The following is a 24,288-nucleotide window of genomic DNA, read 5'->3' as shown; positions in this document are numbered from 1 at the left end:
AGAAATTTAGACAAGTACTTGAATTGCCAGGGCATAGAAGGCTACAACATAATGTGGATAAATGGAATAAGTATAGATAGGTACAATGGGTGGCATGGACTTGATGGGCCGAAGGGCCTGTTTCTGTGCTGTACAGCTCTATGGCTCCAGAATGAATTACAGCAATTATTTAATGTCCTGACGAGGTACTATGTGCAGGTCTCACCTCCCTACCTAAGGATATATTTGTGATTAAGATAATGAAGATTCACCAAGTTGATTTCTGAGATGGGAATTTTGTCCTATGAGGAGTGTCACAAACCAGCAACAAAAGAAACACACTAAGCATGATTCAGTGTTAAAAACTATTTTATTAATCACTACTTATGATAATACGAAAAATAGAAGTAAAAATGTTAGTATGTTAGAATTCAAAAATGTTAAACCTTGAACATTAACCCCAAAAACTAAACTCTTCGTGTGTGTGTGTGTGGCAAAGTCCCAAACTCCAAGTTCAGGAATGGTTCTTAAAGTTCAGTTCCGCAAGCCATAAGGTGAAACATGAGCAAGGGTTTCTTCAACAACCACCGTCTGAAGATAAGACGTAGATGTAGAGAAACAGAGAGAGAGTAATTACGAAGTCCAAATGTTCCACGATGGAACCCAAACGACACTCCAGTGTTTACTCGGTAGTGACTTCCTCACCCCGAAAAGCATCCGAATCGTGGTCGTCCACACACAAATACCTGTTTCCTTCTACAGGTCAGCAACAAAGTGAACTCCACTGGATTACTTTCAACTTCCATACATGGATTTCAGTGGCAGACACAGTTATTGTTTCTCATCCATCGATAGAGAAAACTAGCAGGCTGGTCCCTCTCTCCCTCTCTCCCTCTCTCCCTCCCTCCCTCCCTCCCTCCCTCCCTCCCTCCCTCCCTCCCTCCCTCCCTCCCTCCCTCCCTCTCTCCCTCTCTCCCTCTCTCCCTCTCTCCCTCTCTCCCTCTCTCCCTCTCTCCCTCTCTCCCTCTCTCCCTCTCTCCCTCTCTCCCTCTCTCCCTCTCTCCCTCTCTCCCTCTCTCCCTCTCTCCCTCTCTCCCTCTCTCCCTCTCTCCCTCTCTCCCTCTCTCCCTCTCTCCCTCAACAACGTCATTACGTCCTTTATCTTCTATTGACGTAAGCACCCCACACACACACACTCTATCTAAAGGGGACATTCACTGAGTCCGTAACACCTCCCACCTAAAAAGAATTTTTCCCAAGAAAAATTTAACCGCGCATACAGTTAGTAATGTTAATAATTATCATGCTACACAACTACAGACTATCAGATAAGTACAGATACATGTTTCCCATTTAACATCGGGAAAGACAATCAGCAATCACATTATCTTTGCCTTTAATGTGAGTTATCAGGAGATCAAACTCTTGCAAAATTAAACTCCAGTTTAACAGCCTTCTGTTCTTGTTTTTGACTTGGCTCAGAAACACCAATGGGTTATGATCTGTATATACAGTCAATGGTTTCTGAGTGGTGCAAACATATACACTGAAATGTTGCAAGGCTAAAACAAGTGACAGTAATTCTTTCTCTATGGTGGAATAATTCTTTTGATGCTCATTAAATTTCTTTGAAAAGTAAGCTACAGGATGGTCAATATCATCAAGGTCACCCTTCTGCAACAACACAGCTCCTGCAGCTTCATCACTGGCATCTACTGCTAATGAAAATGGCTTTTCAAAGTCAGGTGTTTTGAGCACAGGATGGTAGCATAAAATGGCTTTCAGCTTCTCAAATGCTTCTTGACAAGAATCTGTCCAAACAAACTTTACTCCCTTCTTCAGCAGATTAGTTAGGGGAAGAGCAATATCAGCAAAATGTTTACAAAATTTTCGGTAATATCCAACCATTCCCAAAAATCTTCTAACAGTCCTCGTACCTGTGGGAATAGGGAACTCGGATATTGCTTGAACTTTTGCCTGAACAGGAGCTTGCTTGCCTTGACCTACAACATAACCAAGATACGTCACAGTGGCATGGCCAAATTCACTTTTAGCCAAGTTAACTGTAAGGTTAGCCTCAGAAAGTCTTTCAAACAACCTTTCTAACGCAGAGATGTGATCCTCCCATGTATCATTCCCAGTCACTAAGTCATCAATGTAGGCATCTGTATGTTTTAACCCATGAATCACCAAATTAATCATTCTTTGAAATGTTGCCGGAGCATTTTTCATTCCAAATGGCAAAACATTGTATTCATACAATCCAGAAGGGGTTACAAAGGCAGAAATCTCCCTTCCTCTAACTGTTAATGGAACACACCAGTACCCTTTTAATAGGTCAATCTTTGTAAGAAATTTTGCCTTTCCCACTCTATCTATGCAATCATCCACCCTAGGAATAGGGTAAGCATCTGACTTTGTTACAGCATTCACTTTCCTGTAATCTGTGCAAAATCTAACAGTTCCATCAGGTTTAGGTACAATAACACAGGGCGAACTCCAATTTGAAGTAGAATGTCTAATAATATCATTTTTCAACATGTATTTGATCTCCTGATCAACAAGTTTACTTTTTTCCACATTCATTCGATATGGGTGTTGTTTGATTGGTTTTGCATCCCCAACATCAACATCATGGGTAATTATCGATGTTCTGTTTGGAACATCTGGGAACAGATTTTAAAATTTTAAAATTAATTCTCTCATCTGTTGTTTTTGTGAAACTTGTAAATGGTCCAACTTCGTTTCAAGGTTCTCCAGGATATTTTGTTTTTTTAGTTTCGATGGAATAATATTTGGTCTAAATTGGCCTTCCTCAACATCAACATCAGGCATTCTAGAAGCAACCTTCATATCATCCACCATGGCCACAACTGAATCCCTTTCATAATAAGGCTTTAGCATGTTTATATGACAGAGTTGTGTTTTCTTGCGTCTATCTGGTGTTTTGATTATATATGTTAAATCAGTCACTCGAGATTCAATAATACAGGGTCTAGAAAAACAAGATTGCAAGGGATTATTTTGGCTAGGGAAAAATACCAACACCTTTTGCCCCACTGCAAATGTCCTAGGCCGAGCACGTCTATCAAAACATGTCTTCATTCCTATCTGGCTGGTTTTCAAATTCTCTCTCGCTAGCTGGCAGACTCTCTCCAACCGAGTTTTAAATTTTTGGACATAGTCCAATAGACTCAAATGCACTTCTTCATTAACCCATTGCTCTCTTAACAATTCCAAAGGTCCTCTCACCCCATGTCCAAATACAAGCTCAAACGGACTAAATCCTAATGACTCCTGGATTGAATCTCTAATGGCAAACAAAAGTAAATGAATGCCTTCGTCCCAATCCTTTGTGTTTTCAAAGCAATAAGTCTTCAGCATATTTTTGAGAGTAGAATGAAATCTCTCCAGAGCTCCCTGAGATTCTGGGTGATATGCAGATGATACAATCTGCTTTGCTCCCAGCTCATAGACTAGTTGTTGAAAAAAATTTGACATAAAATTACTACCTTGATCAGATTGGATTTCTTTTGGCAAACCAAACAAGGTAAAAAAATTTTAAAAGAGCCTTTGACACTGTCTTGGCCTTAATATTTCTAAGGGGTATTGCCTCTGGAAATCTAGAAGTGGCACGCATGATGGTTAACAAATACTGATTTCCAGTCTTAGACTTTGGCAATGGGCCAACACAGTCCACAATCACCTTCGAAAAGGGTTCACCAAAAGCAGGAATTGGTTTCAACGGAGCCACAGGGGGTTTTTGATTTGGTTTACCTACCATCTGACGTGTGACAGGTTCGACAAAACATCACCACATCTTTTCTCAAACCAGGCCAATAGAATTGTTTCAAGATCTTCCCTACAGTTTTATTCACACCAAAATGGCTACCTAAAGGCATACTATGAGCCAAATTTAAAATCTCATTCCTATAAACTTTTGGAACAACAACCTGATGAATAACTTCCCATTCCTCAGTAACAGGAACATGAGGAGGTCTCCATTTCCTCATTAACACTCCATTTTTGACATAGTATCCAGTTGGCACTTTCTCAATCTCCTCACATGAGAGAGCTTTTTCTTTCAATTCAGTCAACTCAGGGTCCTTTGTCTGTTCCACCATAAACTCCTTCCTCGACAAAGACAAATCTTTAAATTCAGGCTCACTATAAGGATGTTGATCCTCCAGTGAAGACAGAAAAGTCTCAGATAAGGCATCATAATTTTCTTCCTGTTTAGGACTGTCACAAGGAACCACATCAGACTGCACCGGACTGTCTGTCTTGGCTAATTCTTTAGCTCTAGCTCGAGTCACCGCACATGATGGGTAAACATCTGGATCATTCTCAGACTCATCAATCCTTGGTTTGGTCGTTAACCGTACCACAGAGACAATTTCTCCGTCCACAAGGTCATTTCCCAATAACAAAGAAACTCCTTCCACTGGCAAACTAGGTCTTATACCTATCTCGACTGGTCCTTCTACGAACTTTGACTTTAAAATCACCTTGCGCAAAGGGACAGATATGGTCTCACCTGTAACGCCTCGCACTAGATTTACCTCACCAGTGTCAGTTTCTTCACCAAAATTTAAAACACTGTCCAGCAAGAGAGATTGGCAAGCCCCAGTATCTCTAAGAATTTTCACTGGCACCTGGGGTGACCCATCATTCGGTGAAACAAAACCCTCTGATACATAAGAATGGAATTCCTTTCTCACCTCCTCCAACTTTTCAGCTTTTACCTCTTGCAAGGACTGATCTTTAACAGCATCTCCTAAACCTTTTTGATTTTTAATTGCCTGAAAGCAAGCATTGGGCACAGCTTCCTTCCTTTTTTTCAAAAGGGCACAATTAGATATCACATGACCAGGTTTCTTACAGTAATAACAAGTACGCTCAACAGGTTTCTCCAGCACTGGCTTCTTTTCATCCTTCCCTTTTTGATTACCTTCCAATTTAATATCCGGTTTACCTGGATTGTCCTTATAACTCTTTTGAAAGGTTTTAGGTTGTCTCCATTTGGATTTATGGGTTAAAGCATAATCATCTGCCAACCTAGCAGTTTCTTGTAAAGTTTCCACCTCCTTTTCATTTAAATATGTTGTTAATTCAGCTGGAACACATCTTTTAAAGTCTTCTACTAACATCAATTCTTTCAATTTACATTTTTAGCCATGTACCATCGTTCAAAACATATTCTCTTTCCATTGGCAAATTCCATATAAGTCTGATCTGCAGATTTCCTCAAGTCTCTAAATTTTTGTCTCTAAGCTTCAGGTACCAATTCATAGGCCTTTAACACAGCTTGTTTTACCTTAGTATAATCAGCTGCATCCTCAACAGACAAAGCAGAATAAGCTTTTTGAGCTTTACCTTTAATCACACTCTGTAACATAAGAGCCCATCCTTCCTTTGGCCAGTTTGAACTCACAGCAACCTTTTCAAAATGTTGGAAATACTGATCAACCTGATCTTCCTCAAAAGGAGAGACTAATCGAACCTCCCTGCTGGCTGAAAAACCATCATCAGAATCAGATTCCAAACTCTTACGCTTCATTTGTAACTCATGCTGCTTCTGTTTTTCCTTCTCCTCTCTATCCAGCTCCATCCTCCTCAATTCCATCTGGTTCATTGCTAGATCAGCCTCTATCTTCATCCGAGTTAGCTCTCGTTCAGCCTCTATCTTTAACCGGGTTTGCTCTCGTTCAGCCTCTAGTTTCTTTTGTCCCAACTCGAACTTCATTCGTGTTTGTTCTAACTCCATCTTTGCTATCTGCACCTGGCTAACAGGAATCTCTGACTCACTCCCAGAAAACTCTTCTAACTGTTCTAATTCTTCCTCCTCCAGATCCTCCAACTCCACTGGTTGAGAAGTCACACCAGAAATCATGGGTTTAATCTCAGGAAACTCAACTACCTCAGTCAACTCAAACACTTCCTTCTCCAAATAATAGTCAACTATCATTCTATGAATGACTGCTTTTCTCATAGACTGCTTTACTGCTGTAAGGTTTAGCCTTGTAGCAATCTTTATCAAATCATCCTTTTTCGCCACCTCCAATCCCTTTAGGGTTGGTGACTCCAAAAATATCCATTGCTGCTGGTTTCCACACACACAAGCCAATTAAAAAGAATTTATCAGACCTCACTCAACACTTTGGATTGAATCTCGAACGAATCTCATCAATCTGGGGAATGATCCCAGATGACACTCGTTACTCTTTGGGTAGGATCCCGGACAAGCCCCCAATTTTGTCACAAACCAGCAACAAAAGAAACACACTAAGCATGATTCAGTGTTAAAAACTATTTTATTAATCACTACTTATGATAATACGAAAAATAGAAGTAAAAATGTTAGTATGTTAGAATTCAAAAATGTTAAACCTTGAACATTAACCCCAAAAACTAAACTCTTCGTGTGTGTGTGTGTGTGTGGCAAAGTCCCAAACTCCAAGTTCAGGAATGGTTCTTAAAGTTCAGTTCCGCAAGCCATAAGGTGAAACATGAGCAAGGGTTTCTTCAACAACCACCGTCTGAAGATAAGACGTAGATGTAGAGAAACAGAGAGAGAGTAATTACGAAGTCCAAATGTTCCACGATGGAACCCAAACGACACTTCAGTGTTTACTTGGTAGTGACTTCCTCACCCCGAAAAGCATCCGAATCGTGGTCGTCCACACACAAATACCTGTTTCCTTCTACAGGTCAGCAACAAAGTGAACTCCACTGGATTACTTTCAACTTCCATACATGGATTTCTGTGGCAGACACAGTTATTGTTTCTCATCCATCGATAGAGAAAACTAGCAGGCTGGTGTCTCTCTCCCTTCTCTCTCTCTCACTTCTTCTTCTGCTTCTTCAACAACGTCATTACATCCTTTATCTTCTATTGACATAAGCACGACACACACACACACTCTATCTAAAAGGGACATTCACTGAGACCGTAACAGGAGAAATTAAGCAGGCTGGGCCTATGTTCTCTTGGTTAGAAGAATGAGAGATGATCTCATTGGAATGTATAAAATTCTTAAGGGGCTGGACAGGATAGATGAAGGTGATATTTCCCTTGGCTAGGATATCAGAACTAGGGGTCATGGTCTTAGCATAGAGATGAGAACCAATTTCTCCATCCAGAGGATAGTGAATCTTTGGAATTCTCTACCCAATAGGACTATGAGCGCTCGGTCACTGAGTATATTCAAGACAGGTGGCAATAGATTTTTGGATATTATTTGGATTTAGAGAAGGGCGGGCATGGTAGTGTAGCAGCTAGTGTGACAATATTACAGCGCCAGTGATCAGGCTTCAATTCCCGCCGCTGTCTGTAAGGAGTTTGTACGTTCTCCCCGTGACTGTGGGTTTCCTCCGGGTGGTCTGGTTTCCTCCCACATTCCAAAGACGTACAGGTTAGGAAGTTGTGGGCATGCCATGTTGGCACCGGAAACGTGGCGACACTTGCGGGCTGCCCCCAGAACACTCTACGCAAAAGATGCATTTTACTGTGTGTTTCGATGTACATGTGACTAATAAAGAAATCTTATCTTATTTGAAGATAGTGCAGGAAAGTAGTGCTTACATTGAAAGGTCAACCATGATTGCATTGAATTGAATAGCCTACTCCAGCTTCTATTTCTTTCTTTCGAGCATCAGCCTAGACTTTTGACCTCGACTCTCTGAAGCTGAACCCACAACCTAGAGGCTATTCAACTAAACCGTGGCACAATAAAAATGCAGGCCCTTTTTTGTATAGGATGAACAACTTTGCAGCTTAAAGTCTGGCTGTAATTGCAGGTTCTGGCCATTGGATGGTGCTGCAGCATAACCTGTGATCCCCTGTTTTGGGGGTGCCTATTGTGGGTTCTGCTTTGAGGTAGCCAAGTGTGGTGGCATTACTGTTTAAAGCCCTCTTCTGGTGGGTCAGGAAATATTCTTAATTTGTTCTTTAATCTGCAATATGCAAGATTCTGTGAACTTGGCCAGATTTCCTTGCACCAACTGAACTCTCCCACCACCATCAACCCATCCAGGTCCATGATCCCACCCAAAGCAAGAGTGCTTGTCATGTTCAAACTCTCCAAAGCCAAGAGTCCATGCATACCAATAACACTGGCACCCCTATTCAGAGCACTTGGCAGGCCAAATCGATACTGAGGCCTCTTGTTCACAGATTTCCACATCACTCTTGTCTCTGGCTGTCTGCTCAAGAGAAAGTAATAAGTGGGTCCCAGACTTTGCCTATCTGCTGACTCAATTCACAGATTCACAACCATAGTAACAAGTCCTCACTCTCTCCCCTGTATATACTACGGTTTTGTTTGTTGATTATGATGTCTCAACTTGAGGGGAAACTGTTGCTAAATAGAACCTTTCCCCCTTCCCCACTGTGATCCATTCTAGGGTTCAGTCGAATGGAAGGTCCACCTTACCTCAATACTGCCACCTCAGATGGTTCATGGGAGGGGGAGAAAGTTAATGCTGTTATATTTACATAAATCATTCTGTAATTATTGGTATTCTCAGAATAAATTTAATATAAAAAAGCTCTGCACTGGAAATCTGAAATAGAATGCAGGAAACACTCAGCAGGTCGGACAGCATCTGTGGAGAGCAAAACAGTTAACATTTAGGCTGAACCATCAGAATGAAGGGTTTTCAACCTGAAACGTTGCTTCTGTTTCTCTTTCCACAGATGCTGTCTGACTTGCTGAGTGTTTCCAGGAAAAATTTAATTCCTGGTGAAATGCCTCCAGTTTCTCATCCATGCTGGAGAAAGCTATATCTTCTCTTCTGTGATTTTCATTTTGAACTTGCTTTACCAGAACCAGCCAGGCCCTTGTTTTTGCTGTTATTTGGTCCCAACTGAGTTCTTAAGTCTGGACTTTGACTTCCCCACTGAGCAAACTGGGACAGAGGAGGAGTTGGATCACCTTCAGCAGGACAAGTGTTTCATTTGTTCAGTGGACCAAAGAGAAGTAGACATGAGCATGGCAGAGAAGGGTAGGAGTTGGCCAACATGTTAACAGTGGTCCAGGTTGATTTTCTGCACCCGTAGGTTACCTTATCAACCACATGTTCAAACAACAACAGAGATTAAAATCTGGGCCACCATATTCTCTACCTGTCGACTCTGCTATGTGAATTTCTTTAAATTAGGAACTCACTTGTTCAACACAACCAACTCATAATCAGTGTGGACTGTGTTGAATAGAAGGTGGCACCAAATGGGGATTACTTACATTGGCTCTGTTTAAGTTGGCTTCTTTCTAACCTCCTTCGGTGACTCTCAGCAGAGAACGGCTCCACATGTAGCAGCTCTTTCCCTGCACACTGTAGGTGGGACATTGATTGGCAGCAGAACCCCTCAGTTGCTCCTGTAGCCACGCGACAAGGGCTGTTGGAGATTGGTGGGGAGGGGGAGCTGCAGCTCAGCCCTCGTGTAGGATGGAGGCAGGAGGGAGGGGTTGTGGTGCATTGGTACTGCCTCTATGGATGGGATGAGCTGACTCACACCAGCTTTCGTTAAGTTCGGGACTTTGCTGACACATCCCACACCCGATGAACATTGAACACAGCAGAGAACAGGCCCTTCAGCCCACAATGTTGTGCTGACATAGCTAATCCCTCCTACCTACAGAATGCCCATATCCCTCCAATTTTCTCTCATTCATGTGCCCATCCAAGCCCCTCTTAAAAGGCCCCAATGAATTTGCCTCCACCACCCTATCAGGCAACACATTCCAGGCATCCACCACTCTCTGTGTGAAAAACTAACCCCATGTCTGTTCTGAACCTACCCCCTCTCACCTTAAATGAATGCCCTCTGGTATTGGATCACTCAATAATGGGTAAAAGATATTGCTTGTCCACCCTATCTATGCCCCTCATAATTTTTTACACCTCCAACAGATCACCCCTCAGCCTCCGCCGCTCCAGAGAAAAGAGCCCAAGTTTGTCCAGCCTCTCCTGATAGCACATGCCCTCTAATCCAGGCAGCATCCTGGTAAACCTCCTCCGCACCCTCTCTGGTCCCCTCAAGGCAAACTTTACAGCAAATCTCCAAACATTAGATATTGCCGAATTTGCACTCTTTGTTTGTGTATGCAAAAAGCTTAATTGATTTTTAATATAAGACAGTCATCAATAAATCCAATAAGTTCGGAAAAACTTTGTTAGCTCAGTGTGTCAAGATTGTGGATTACATTCACACAAGGACTGGTTAAGGCAAAGTGCATCGATGCATTTGACGGAAGCTGGATAAGAGGGAAAGAAGGGAAAAGTTATGGTGAAAGGATGAGATGAAAAGAGTTAGAAATTGCTACTTGCAGAGCATGGACTCGTTGTGATGAATGACCAGCTTGTCAAGTCGAGTGTATTGTCAACTGCTTTGTGTAATGAAGTGACCTGTATGATCGGTTTGTAAGACAAGCTTTTCACTGTACCTCGGTACAAGTGACAATAATAAACCAATACCAATACCAAAGTGCACAAGTGTGGTGAGGTACAGGTACAATGAAAAACCTGCTTGCCGCAGTATCACAGGCACGTAGGTCAGAAAACACACAAGACAGTGAGGGCAAAAAAAGGCTTTTTCTTTGGCATTAATGTCTTGTTTTGCAAAATCAGAAACAAGTCCTTGGTAATGCAAGAGGTGGTTGAGGTAGGATCCATGTTTGCAGTGATAACACGTGGGCTATTTCGGAAAGCCTTAAAGGACACTGACTGGGGATTTCCATTGTCTTCTGCCACCCAGGAAGCTGTTGCTCGAGGAATCCAGAAGGAAAGTAGCCGCTTGAAGGAGCAGGATTGCTACTTCACGTCCTTGGCCCGTGAGCTGGAGGTCAAGAGGAATCGCATGGCGAAGTTTCTCCTTGCTGCCGGGATGAAGCCGGTCATCCCTGAAGGAGGATACTTCATGATTGCCGATATTTCTGCTACAAGTAAGTGGATTTTCTTAATCCCTTGGACCAAAAGGCAGTGGGTCGTTTATTAAGTTTGTGTCTTTGTTGAGCTTTGTTTGTTATCTGGGTCTTGTGCTGGTGCCAACAGGGACATGAGTCGGATTTGAAATGTTTCCTTCCCTTTCTTGAATGATGCATTAAAGTAACAGAGGTGTTTTGTTACAAGTGGAAAATTGGATTAGACCCACAGTATACTCAAGTCCAACTTCAGACTCAACAAACTAAAGACTCTGGTGCAGGATAAATGGGCCCACAGTTCTGATTTGAAAGTGATCCAAAGGTACATGCTGCTGACAGTTTGGCAGCAGGTGACTGCCTGCTACTTTGCTTTGCCGTTGGATCGACCAGAAGTGGTTTTGGGAATTGCAAAAGGCGTACTTGCACCACTTGCTGGGACGGTTGCCAAATGTAGAGGGACTTTAAGACTGAAATGGCCGGGGCTGCCACATTTGGTAAGAAGAATGAGAAGAGCCAGTATAGAGTAGAGAGCGCAATTCTGCGAGGGGTACAGCAAAGTCTGAGAGAGCATGCACATAACTTCATTAAAGAGCAAGTTGAGAAAGCATATGTGGGATTCTGAGCTTTATAAAACAAGGGTAACACAAAGCTGGAGAATGTAATTCTAAAAGAGGTATGGGAACAGTGAGGTCTGGGCCAATTTGTGCATCCTTTCTTGGAAGTGACTGGGCAGGTTGAGAAAGCAAATGAAACCTTGGGCTTTATAAACTGAGGCACAGAGTAATGAAAGGAGTTGGAAGTTACTACTTGCAGAGCATGGACTCATTGAGATTAATGACCAGTTTGTCATTTCTGGGCATTTCTGTGTCCATTCTGGGCCTTCACTATAGGAAAGATTTTAAAATAAAAGGCTTTTGTGAGGGTGCAGAGGAATTGGAATAGGTTTATTATTGTCACATGTGCCAAGGTACAGTGTCTCTCTTACACACCGTTCATTCAGGTCAATTTATTACACAGTGCATCGAGGTAGTACAAGGTAAAACAATGACAGAATGAAGAATAAAGTATGATAGTTACAGAGAACCATGATACTTACAGGGATGAGGAATTTTAATGATTTGGATAGAATTGCGAAGCTGGTGTTTTCCCTGGAATATAAGGAATTGAGAGAATTTTACAGAGGTATTTAAAATCATGGACAGAGTAGTTAGAGAGAAACCACTCGCATTGACAGAGAGGGCAGGAAGTAGGAGACTGGGAGTGATGGAGCAGTCAGGAACTTGGGAACAGGAAGTGATGGAAGGGTTGGGAACCAGGGGACAGGAAGTGACGGTGATTGGTATTGGTGGTAGTTTATTATTGTCACATGTACCGAGGTACAGTGAAAAGCTATTGTCTATATACCATCCAGGCAGATCATGTCACACACAGGTACATCAAGGTGGTACAAAAGGAGAAAAGTGCGGAATATAGTGTTACAGTCACAGGGAAAGTGCAGTGCAGGTAGACAGATAAGGTCCATGCCGAGGTAGATTGGAAGAGTTCATATTTTTAGTGTATGAGAGGTCTGTTCAAGAATCTGATAACAGCGAGATAGCAGCTGTCCTTGTGGTACGTGCTCTCAGACTCTTGTATCTTCTGCCCGACAGGAAGGATGGGAAGAGAGAATGATCGGGGTGAGAGGGGTCACTGATTTATGTCAGCTGCTTTCCCGAGGCAGCGGGAAGTGCAGTCGGAGTCAAAGTGTAGAAGGAGGGGAGGCTAGTTTGTACGATGTCGTAGGCTGCGTTCACAGCCCTCTGCAATTTCTTGTGTTCACGGGCAGAGCAGTTGCCATACCAAGCTGTGATGCATCTGGATAGGATGCTTTCTATGGTGTAGCTATAAAAGAACCAAAACTAACATGACAGAAAATCTTTTTTTGTGCAAGAGTGGTTAGGGTCTGGAATTCAGTACCAGGAATAGTGGAGCAGATTCAATGATAGCCTTCATTACGGAGGTGGGTAAATATCTCAAAGGAAAGAATTTGCAGGGCTGCTGGGAGAGCTTGGGAGAGCGGGACTCTTCCGTAGAGCGGGAATGGACTTCTTCCCTCCCGACTCTGTGCCAGTCCAGAACCAGACACACTGCCCCCAGCCACATGAACCAGAAGTATCCCTTCCAGCTCTGTGCTTGTGGGCACACTTTGGCAGACTTCACCCGGGATGGTGGTTGGATGACCTTCTGATCTCAAACCGAGGGGGCATGCGTCATATTTCCCACCCCGATGCTTGTCATTTTTGCCACGTTGGCATGTGTGTGGATTTCGGAGGAGGGCGGCATGCTGCTCATTCATAAAATTCCCGCTAACCCCTCCCCCAAATGCCGTTGAATAGCTCACTGACACTCGCTGCCCAAGGTCATGTGGAATCCACAAGTGGATGAACCTCCATGGCATGCAGGACTTCAAGGCATGTACACATGTGCACTGGAGAGGAATGGAAGGAAGAGGTTATTGTTGGTACAGGACCAATTTTGTTTTTTATTTAAAGAGTACTGTTTATTGGCGCTCTCCTGAGTCATTCAGCCTATGGCTATTTTGTCTTGTGTGGTACTGAGTTACAAAGAACAGATGGGTTTTGGATTCAATACTAGACACTAATGTTTAGCTTGCCTTAGCAATAAAAATGTAGATTTCTTCTAATTATTTACCTAACTTTCCCTCTAGATGTCGATCTCTCTGAGATGGAAGTGGACGAGCCTTATGATAAGAAATTTGTGAAGTGGATGATTAAAAACAAGGTACATTCAGCTTGGTCTTGGGAGGGAGGTAAAATGTGATTTCTACATTGGTTATTGCCAATGTTGACTGTGGTTCTGAGTCAAGAGGTTGTCGATGACAATGACGCTCCAGAGACTTGAGCCCAAAGTCTCAACACGAATCTCCGATCATTAGGAAAATCAGTCCTCAACTGTGCCACCTTTTGGGATAAAACATTAAACCAAGGCCGTGGATGAGAAAGATCGCATGGTTCTTTTAAGATAAAGAACATGTTCTCCTGGTATCCTGGCAAATGTTTATTCTTTAATTATCACCACAGAAGTAGATTATGTGGCCATTTTGCCATTACTATTTGCAGGATTCTGAATTCCATAACTTTTCAAGGCAGTGAGTACAATACAGGCACTTAATTGGCAGCAAGCCATTTTGTAGGGTCCTAAGGTGGTCCTAAGGTCCTTTGTAGGCATAAGATGGAGTTCGAAAACAAATATTAATTTTCAAAAATTGAGTCTGGAAATGAGGTGAACATTTTGACCTTGATCATAGTTTCCCTTCCACCATGTGGATGGTGGGTACATGAATCACAGAAACAGAAGTGTACCATTCTATTCTGTGACTCAGTTGATCATGGCAGACCTACAGCTCACTTACAGATATTACTTTGATTGCTATATAAACGCCTCTCTATTTAAGACTCTAAAAAGTCAACTGATACACAGTCCACTGGGAAGAGAGTTCTGGGTTTTCCCTACCCTTTGTGTGAAAATAAACTGCTTTCTCCTTCCTCTTCATTCCTGAGTTGGCCAAGCTCAGATTCTAAGAGTTCTGTTGCCTGGATGATTAATTTGAGAAAAGGCAAAGAGAAAAGACGAATTTGAGAAAAGAGAAAAGACACCAAGGCAATTAATTTGCTTCATAACTCTCTAAACACAAGAGGGTCCAAACAAAGTTTATGGAACCTGTCTGCTTTATTCAATTCTTTAATCCCAACTTGTATTGGTGAACCAAAGCTAAGACAGTGAACTCCTTTATCCAATATTTGTGCATCTTGAAACCTCATGCAAACAGTAAAAAATTTCTAAAAATATTAACCCTTCAACTTTGACTCTCAAAAGTTATGTTGAGCCCTTTGAAATGCCATTAGAGTATCCAGAACACAGCAAATAAATGACACTGAAGATAAGAAAAACTACAGATGTAAGAAATCTAAAATAAAAACAGAACATGCTGGAAATACTCAGCAGGTCAGACAGCATCTGTGGGAAGAGAAACAGTTATCATTTCAGGTCTAAGATGTTTTTCACCATTAAGTGCCTGACATAGAGTGTCCACCGAAAACATCGATGATTCCTTTCTCTTGGCAGATACTGCTCGACCCACTGAGTTCCTCCAGCACATTGTTTGTTGCTGTAAGGATGCACCTGGCTGGCTTAAGTTCTTTAGGGAAGAAAATCTACTGTCCTTACTCTGGTCTGGCCTGTGTGTGACTCGGGACCCACAGCAAGATGGTTGGCTCAGCTGCACTCGGAAATTATTTTTCATGCCTCTCAGTCAAAGAGCAATTGGAGATGCCTGTCAAAGTTGGTCTATCCAAATCCCCAGAACAAAGTTAAAATAAGAGTACCAGGACTATGTGTTCCGAAGAAGGCTGACAGAGTGGAACCGTCAGTAGGAGAGTGGATAGGGTTAGGTGACAGGCTGAACGACCAAGGTGTATAGAAAGTGAACAGAGCTGGAGAAAGATCAAAGTCCTGGACAGGGTGAGTTCATTGGGAAAGGATTCTTGGCAAGTTAATACTGGAGACACAAGTACATGAATGAACAGCATTCTTGTCTGCATATCCTTTTAGACTCCTGTACCACTGTGTTAAGACTTAAAAGCATTTTTATGTTACTATGCAGCATAATGGTGGGTGTTATTTAAAATTGTGTTTACTATAATGAGTTGTATTTGTACATACATGCACATCGCTGTAATTCCAGTGAAAGACTGCTTGCTGACGGAGTTCACTTTGTCTGCATTTAGTTAGGCATTTGGGGCTGATGACAGAAACCGCAAACGGGACCTGGTATTTTTGAAAACAACTTTTTTTTTTCCTCAGGATAATTTTAAACTAAAAGCCTCTGTTGTAGTTTCTGTATGGTTGGCCAGTCCATAAAAAGTATGGGATTTTTAGCTTTTTCACATTTTACAGTGGAGAGAGTAAGTAATGGAAGCCCAGAGCAGTCTATTCATGACTTCCCATCTTGATCAAGTCCACGATCTTACATTATCCCCATATCGCTCAGTATCCCAAATCTACTGATCTTGTGGAACTTACTGAAATGGGAGATTTTCTTCAGGCAAGTTCATCAGCCAAACCTGCTTCTCGAGAGGAGCGGCTGCCCACCTTTGCACTTATGGGGATGGCCAGACAAGGTTTTAATCATTTTTAGCAAGGAGTAAATGTGAGGTAAAGTACGACCTTTATGGATGCTGCAATATTTTGAAAGAGAAGCAGAAAACATTCAGCGAGCCAGGCAGCATCTGTGGAGGATGAAAGAATTATCATTTCAGGCTAGTGAGGAGTAACAAGATAAGGTTTCTTTATTAGTCACAGGTACATTGAAACACAGAGTGAAATGCATCTTTTGCATAGAGTGTTCTGGGGGCAGCCCGCAAGTGTCGCCACGCTTCCGGTACCAACGTAACATGCCCACAACTTCCTAACCCATATATCTTTGGAATGTGGGAGGAAACCGGAGCACCCGGAGGAAACCCATGCAGACATGAGGAGAACGTACAAACTTCTTACAGACAGTGGCCAGAATTGAACCCGGGTCGCTGGCGCTGTAATAGCGTTACGCTAACTGCTACGAATGATGTTACATGTAACCAGCAGGTGCCTACCGTGGTACTGGATGGACTCGCGTTACAACGAAAGGTCAGCTCATTCAGTGCTCTGGATCGGGGGATTGTCTACCAAAGTTCCTTCAAATCTTGTCGCTTATCCTTAAACTATCTTGGTGCATAGTCATAGAGATGTACAGCATGGAAACAGGCCATTTGGTCCTCGTCCACGTTGACCAGTGAGAATCTACCTGCACTAATCCCATCTCTTAGCACTTGGCCCATACTCTTCTATGCCTAAGCAATACACATGCTCATCTAGATACTTGTTAAATGCTGTCAGTGGCCCCGCTTCAACCATTCCCTCAGGCAGTGCATTCCAGGTACTCTGGTGAAAAAGACCCCCCTCATATCCCCTCTGAATCTCTTCCCTCTTATCCTAAATCTATGTCCAATTGTTTTGTCTACCTCTGATAAGAGGGGAAGTTTCCTGCGCTCTACCCTATCTATACCCGTTATAATTTTATATACCTCAATCATACCACCTTCTAACCTCCTCTTCTCCAAGAGAAGCAGACCCAGCTTCTCCAATCTCTCCCCAGAAAACTGAGGCACTCCATCCCAGACAACATCTTGGTGAATCCCTCTGCATTCTTCAGTGTTATCACATCCTTCCTATAATGTGGTGCCCAGAACTGCATACAGTACTGCAGTTGAGATCTAACCAACATTTTATAAAGTTGGAGCATAACCCCCCCCACCCCCCACCCCACTTTTGTGTTCAGTGCCCTGACTAATGAAGGCCAGATTCTCATATGCCATCCTAACACCTTATCTACTCACACTGCCACTTTCAAGGATCGCCAGACTCCAAGGTCCCTCTGTTCATCAGTGGTCCCTAAGACCCTACCATTCATGGGAAATGTAGTTTCAGTAGTACTCTGAAAATACATTACTCCGTATTAATCTAGATTGAACTCCATCTGCCAAGGAGGAAGAAATGTGACCGGGAGAAGGAGTGTGATGTAAATGCTCGTCTAACCCAGCGCACCCTCTTCACTCTACTACATGCACCCCACGTCTCTGCTCCATTTCAGAATGCAGTGAAAGTTGCTCCTTATGCCCACGTTGCATGTACCAGGATCTTTGTAAAAAGCCTACTGAAAGAGCAAACCCTTTCTAATCTGTGCTAACAGCAGATGTGGAGTAATGTAACAAGAACCCCATGAAAACACAATGCTCTGGAAAATCAGAGGAAAAGTGTACAGAACTCTGGCAGATGTTAAGTCAATTCTGCCAATGCACACTGTAAGGCACACTATCGCACTACCCTAATTCATTTGACTTGTGGTCCATTAAAAGTAGCAACTCACAAATACCAAGCATTCTGCCAAACTACTTGCATTATATTTGGAGACCCTTACAGCTACTATTGAGCTGGATACACATTTTTCTACCTAATCTCAGAAGGATGCATATAACAGCTGGCAGTACACATTGATCAGGGGGGCAGGGATGTGCAGACGAACTAATCTAAAATATTTGATTCCTTGCAGGGAGAGGGATCTCTAAGGCCAAATGTCTCTCACCAAGTTCACAGTTGTTTTTCTCCTTCGTTCATTTCCCATTATCTCTTTGCTCACTGAACCAACCCCCCCCCCCCCCCCCCCACCCAAACGCACATAACGCACTGGGATATCTTTCATCAATTCTGTTTCAAGGTCACTTTACTCTGCAGCTTCTCGTATGTGTTCGGTGAATCCATCGTCCAGTGTGGATCTTTTTAGTGAGCTGCAGAACAGACTACGACCGAGAATTGATAATGATGAGCAGGTCGAGATGCTGTGGCAGGAAACGCAGCCTACTGGATGGTGAGATCAGTCAGTGATCCATCAGCTGCTAAGCCTAGCAAATCAGACTTCCCTGAAGTGTAGTTTGATATTGGTAGCATAGCTGCCACTGGAAAATTTGCCAAGCAACCTTCATAGTTTGAAGGCATTCACAAAGTATATCTGTAGACTGCTGTGATTTCCACCCTACCACTCCTCCCCATCCAATGCTCAGTCTGAGCACCAGAGGGCGCATGAATGCTGCAACAGATGCTGCTTCCTCAGTTCAATAATACTAGATGCTCTGATTAAGGCTGGACAGATCAGGGTAGCACTCCTCAGTGTCTTGTTCCGATGGTCAGCTAAGTGGAGCTGAACTTCAGAAGCAATAGTAAATGTGCAGCTGCTACAATATATGCACGTGGAGCTCAAATAGCCCTGGATGGATTTCTACCTGAGATACATGGAACATTTCAGTGGGCAGCTCTTGGCACTGCTCGACGGGAAGGAAGCAAGAAGGTGGACATGTAAGGTAATGCTGTGACTTACCGCTGAAGGCTCATAGGCCTAGGATCAAAGAATCACAGAAAGTTACACTATTCATCCTGTGGAGTCCATGCCTTCCCAAAATGGAGATGTTAGGTTGATCTGTCTACAGTTTTGTGGGTTCTACCTCTCCATGTGGTCATCCAGAGCATCATTTTTCAACTCCCCTGTAATATTCCTAACAATGAACTTAAATCTTATGTCCCTTAGCATCCTACCTCTCTCCTTGCAGAACCTGCTCCTTCAAATTGGCAGGAAAGCCACCCACTGTAAGCTATTGGGGCTCTTCCTTCAATATTGCACGATTGGCTCCAATGACGTTGTCAGGGCCTGGTTGCCGTCTTAATCTGTGTAGCGTGTGCTATTGTGGTTGGCTTCCCTGGTCATATAGGATGAGGAGTTGTGGCTTGAAGAGGCCCATGAAACTTTTTTACACACATTTCAGCCAGCCATTTGCCAAGGTACTAGCATCAACTTAACAGCTAAAATGGGTGGTCCAGACACTTCACGTAACTAGCCCTACCCTTAGAGCCTTTGATGAGTGAATGATTGATTTTGTGGACAGCGCTTGTTCATATTTGAAGCCCTGCTTTGTAGGAAAGATGGTTTCCTTCATTGACGTACTCATGGGACTGCCCATGAAAGAAACTGGTTAATATTAATTCCTACTTCAAAATTACTTCATGTTATACAAGGATTTACAAGGATGTTGCCTGGATTGGGGAGCATGCCTTATGAAAACAGGTTGAGTGAACTCGGCCTTTTCTCCTTGGAGCAACTGAGGATGAGAGGTGACCTGGTAGAGGTGTATAAGAGGCATTGATCATGTGGATAGTCAGAGGCTTTTTCCCAGGGCTGAAATGGTCGCCACAAGAGGACACAGGTTTAAGGTGCTGGGGAGTAGGTACAAAGGCGATGTCAGGGGTAAGTTTTTTACTCAGAGAGTGGTGAGTGCCTGGAATGGGCTGCCAGCAACAGTGGTGGAGGCGGATACGATAGGGTCGTTTAAGAGACTTTTGGATAGGTACATGGAGCTTAGAAAAATAGAGGGCTATGGGTAAGCCTAGTAATTTCTAAGGTAGGAACATGTTCGGCACAACTTTGTGGGCCGAAGGGCCTGTATTGTGCTGTAGGTTTTCTATGTTTCTATGTTTCTATAAATCATTTACAAACTACAAACTCTTTCACTTTGCATCATCGTCTCTTTTGTTATTTAATTTCTCCTCTTTCCACCCTGTAACAGACCTTCCCTTTTGTTCTGTCTTCCTGTTCCCATCTTAAAACCTCTAACCTTTTCCAGTTTGACGAAAAGTCACCAACATGAAGTGTAAATAAAAATGGAAATGCTGGAGCCGCTCAGCATTGCAGGCAGTATACGTGGGAAGCAAACATGGGGCAGGCACGGTGTAGCAGTTAGCATAACACTATTACAGCCCCAGAGGCGCAGGTTCAATGCTGGCCGCTGTCTGTAAGGAGTTTGTACGTTCTCCCTGTGTCTGCGTGGGTTTCCTCCAGGTGCTCTAGTTCCCTCCCACATTCCAAAGACATACGGGTTAGGAGGTTGTGGGCATGCTATGTTGGCGCTGGAAGCGTGGCAACACTTGCGGGCTGCCCCCAGAACACTCTATGCAAAAGATGCATTTCACTGTGTGTTTTGATGTACATATGACTAATAAAGATATCTTAAGAAAAACAGAGTTAATGTTTCAAAGTCAAAATCAAGTTTATTGTCATATGCACAAGTACATGTATGCAGAGGTGCAATGAAAAACTTGTTTGTCACAGGCACATAGCATCATATAAGCAGCATTCACAAGATAAACATAAATTATACGCAATTTTTACAAGAAAGAACACAATAAGAACAAAAAAAAACAAATTCTATTTCAGTGTAAAGTGATCAAAGTGGTCATAGTGTTGCTATACTGTAGTGATTAGGATTGTGCTGAATGGTTGAAGGGAAGTAGCTGTTCTTGAACCTGATAGTGTGGGACTTCAGGCTTCTGTACCTCCTGCCTGATGACATGGCCTGGATGGTGGGGATCTTTGATGATGTATGTTACCTTCTTAAGGCAGCACCTCCTGTAGATACTACCAATGGTGGGGAGGGATGTGCCCGTGATGTATTGGGCTGAGTCTATTACTAGTCTCTCTTGCTTATTACGTTCTTGTGCATTCACATTGCTGTACCAGACCACAATGCAACCAGTCAGGATAATTTCAACAGTGCATCTGCAGAAATTTGTTAAAGTGTTCGGTGACAAGCCAAATTTCCTTAACCTCCTTAGAAAGTAAAGATGCTGGCACGCCTTCCTTGTGATTGCACCTATGTGCTGGGCCCAGGACAGGTCATCCGATATGTTAGTGCCCAGGAATTTAAAGCTGCTGACCCTCTCCACCACTGATCCTGCAATGTATTGTTCGCCTTCCTTCCTCTTTATCCCCCTCAGGTTGAAGACCCTTCATCAGGCTGGGAAAGAGAGAAAACAAATTAGTTTGAAGTTGCAGAGATGGTGGTGGGGTAAAGGAAATGTCTGTGTTAGGGTGAGACCAGGGATTCCAAGGTGAATCCACCGTTTATGTAACTGTTTGGTTGATAGATTAATGAGGACATTAGAGTTAGAGAGCAAACAAAGGGACATTTTGAAGCTGTGAAATGCAGGTCAGAGCTGTTGCCGAAACCTGAAACCAAAAGGAGAAGGTTGGAAAGTCCTAGCATGTCAAGCTGACACTGGGCTTTGTTGGAAGAGGCCACAGACTGATTGTGGAAGAGGGATGGTGAATTAAAGTGACACCTGCCTTTATTTGCTTTCTCTCTCTTAACTATTGTTATTGATCTATTAATCAAGCAGCTCCATATCAAGATCACCAAGGCAACCTGGGCCTCGCCCTATCAGAGATATTTTGTCTCATTCACTCTCCAGCACACTCTCTGCAACTTAAAACTGACTTGATTTTTCACTTCTGACGAGTCTGTGACCTGATACATTAACTTTGTTTCTCTTTCCACAGATGCTGCCTAACCTACTGAGTTTTGTGGGTTTTTTTTAAATTTCATAATTGCAGAATCTGCAGGTTTTTTTTATTTTCTATTTGGTTTAGGGTTTGAGTTGCAATAAATCATATTCCCAATTTGTACTGTCAACTGAGTTCTGAATTTTGTCATTGGAAAAAGATGGAAAGAGGCAAGGAAGATCAGCAGTACGGAGAAAAGGTTCGAAGACTGATATGTGTACTGAAGAAGCTCAGATGTCTCCACAAAGGCATTGCACCTGAAAGTAAATCTTCACTTATCTTCATTTTGTGTTCAATTGAGAATTTTCATTTTCTTTCAGAAACTGGCAACTATCCCTGTGACCTCATTTGTCAGTGACCAAGCCAAGAGTCTTTATGAGAATTATGTTCGCTTCTGCTTTATCAAGGTCAGTCTATTGGTTTAACCGCTCTCTGCTGCCGGTAATTCAAGAAGAACAAAGTACAAATGTGTATTTGTGCAAACCTAGTTCATACATTGTGTAAAGTGCCTTCTTTTTCTTTTTTCTAATAGCAAGATAAAACATTGGATTCAGCAGAAGCCATTCTGAAGAACTGGAAATGAAAGCCATACCTTCACTGAATTCTGGTCATTGTCACTAATGAACTTGTGGTGGCCTCAAGTTTCTTTTCAAATAAACAAATAGTCTTCACTCCTTTGTTTCCTTAAAGCCTGAATGAATAGGTCAAAAAATGGAAAGAACTGGCAGTTTGTTAAACACTATATTGATATGAAACTTCATCTTTTACATTGGTGTAGTTTCTCACTACATTGGCACCTATGAAGAATAAAATATGTACAGTACAAAACATCATGGGTTCTGTCTCTGTCTCTACTCACAACTTTCTCTGCTGACTGGAGCTTGTGCCACAGGGAGGAAACTGGAAAATCTTCCCGAAAGCATTTGCTTTTACCCGCATGGACTTTGTCACCTCAAAAAGGAGGGAAGCAAAACAATTGAAGGTGAAATACATGAGCCTGCCTGCATTTTTAGTGAGACATTGCACCTTCTGGTAACAGGTGAACTTTGTTCATTATCCAAACAAATTTGAGACTATGAATAATGCATCTGTAGATATGGAATAATACAGCACAGAAACAGATCCTTCAGCCTACTGACCATTAAACACCCATTTAATCCTATGCTAATAAAATTTTATTCTCCCTGCATTTACATCCACACCGCAGACTCTGTCTGTACTTCTCACTGCCTCAGTAAAGCAGCCAGCATAATCAAAGACCCCACCCACCCCAGACATTCTCTCTTCTCACTCCCTCCCGTTGGGCAGAAGATAAAAAAGCCTGACAGTACATACCACCAGGCTCAAGGAAAGCTTCTATCTCTTTGCATAAGATTATTGAACGGTCCCCTAGTACGATAAGATGGACACTTGACTTCACAATCTACCTCGTCATGGCCTTGCATCTTATTGTCTACCTGCTCTGCACTTTATTCTGCATTCTGTTATTGCTTTATCTTATACTACCTCAATGCACTTTGTAATGAGTTGATCTGTATGGACGGTGTGCAGAACAACTTCTTCACTGTACCTTGGTACATGTGACAATAATAAACCAATTTACCCCTATTTCTACCACTCACCCACATGGGCAAATTTGCAATGGCCAATTCACCCATCAGCTCATTGAAGCCATGTTGTTGTTTGTGTTGTGACTGAGGTGAGGCCACCCTCGTGAGCCGTCACTATTCACTCACAAAAGATGAGCATGTCAGGCAGAGTTTGGGAATGAGGTGTAATCTAAAGTGTCTTGGTGGTCACATTGACACCCTGCATGCAACATTCCCCAATCTCACTTTTCGCTAGCTAGAATAATGTGTAATTCACTGGAGCCCCCTTCACTAGGCCCAGCCCTATTTTGAAAGTTACCTGCAATCGGTGGCCGTTTGATGAGCTGCTTGCACACAGTGGCTTGGGCCCACTCACACCAAAGGAATCAATCGGGCCTGTTCGCTGTGTAGAGGCTCGGTGGGGGGGAGTGGGGAGTGGGGGGTGGTGGTTAAACAATCACACTGAAGAGCCCATGTCCCCTTTCCCCTGCATCTTCCCTCTCCTCCATTGCAGCCTTTAAGCCATGATAATGTAGCTTCCCAACATTCGGGGGGGACTTTGAGTACAAGCCTCAACTGGAACTGTTGAGGTACCAGTGCTGCTTTACACGTTGTTTTGCCCAATTTAACGAATATTTGGGGGAATATGGAGTGGGAGTTGATGCTATATGTGACGCTGTTTAGAACACTAACCTTCCTTAACTGTGGCTTCCCCTCTACATAGCCCACAACCACATCTCATCCATTTCCCATACCTTTGCTCTCACCCCCTCTGCTGGCCAGAGCTAGGATAGAGTTCCCCTGGACCTCGCCT

The 24,288-nt window shown here is 42.9% G+C and overlaps 1 protein-coding gene across 5 annotated transcripts in view; it reads left to right on the top strand.

Moving 5' to 3' along the window:
• LOC127568520 (kynurenine--oxoglutarate transaminase 3-like) overlaps nucleotides 1-22,556 on the top strand; it is an 85,680-nt gene extending 63,124 nt beyond the window's left edge. For all 5 annotated transcript variants that reach the window (XM_052012379.1, XM_052012376.1, XM_052012378.1 and 2 more), the window contains 4 exons: nucleotides 10,739-10,925; nucleotides 13,612-13,685; nucleotides 22,206-22,292; nucleotides 22,418-22,556. In XM_052012379.1, coding sequence (XP_051868339.1) covers nucleotides 10,739-10,925; nucleotides 13,612-13,685; nucleotides 22,206-22,292; nucleotides 22,418-22,468 — 399 coding nt within the window. In that variant the 3' untranslated portion in view covers nucleotides 22,469-22,556. The remainder of the gene's footprint in view (nucleotides 1-10,738; nucleotides 10,926-13,611; nucleotides 13,686-22,205; nucleotides 22,293-22,417) is intronic.
• Nucleotides 22,557-24,288: the final 1,732 nt, after the last annotated feature.

The sequence above is a fragment of the Pristis pectinata genome, chromosome 3 (genome assembly GCF_009764475.1).
Source record: "Pristis pectinata isolate sPriPec2 chromosome 3, sPriPec2.1.pri, whole genome shotgun sequence".
In the NCBI taxonomy this organism is placed as follows: domain Eukaryota; kingdom Metazoa; phylum Chordata; class Chondrichthyes; order Rhinopristiformes; family Pristidae; genus Pristis; species Pristis pectinata.
This window is presented reverse-complemented; position numbering and strand designations above follow the sequence as displayed.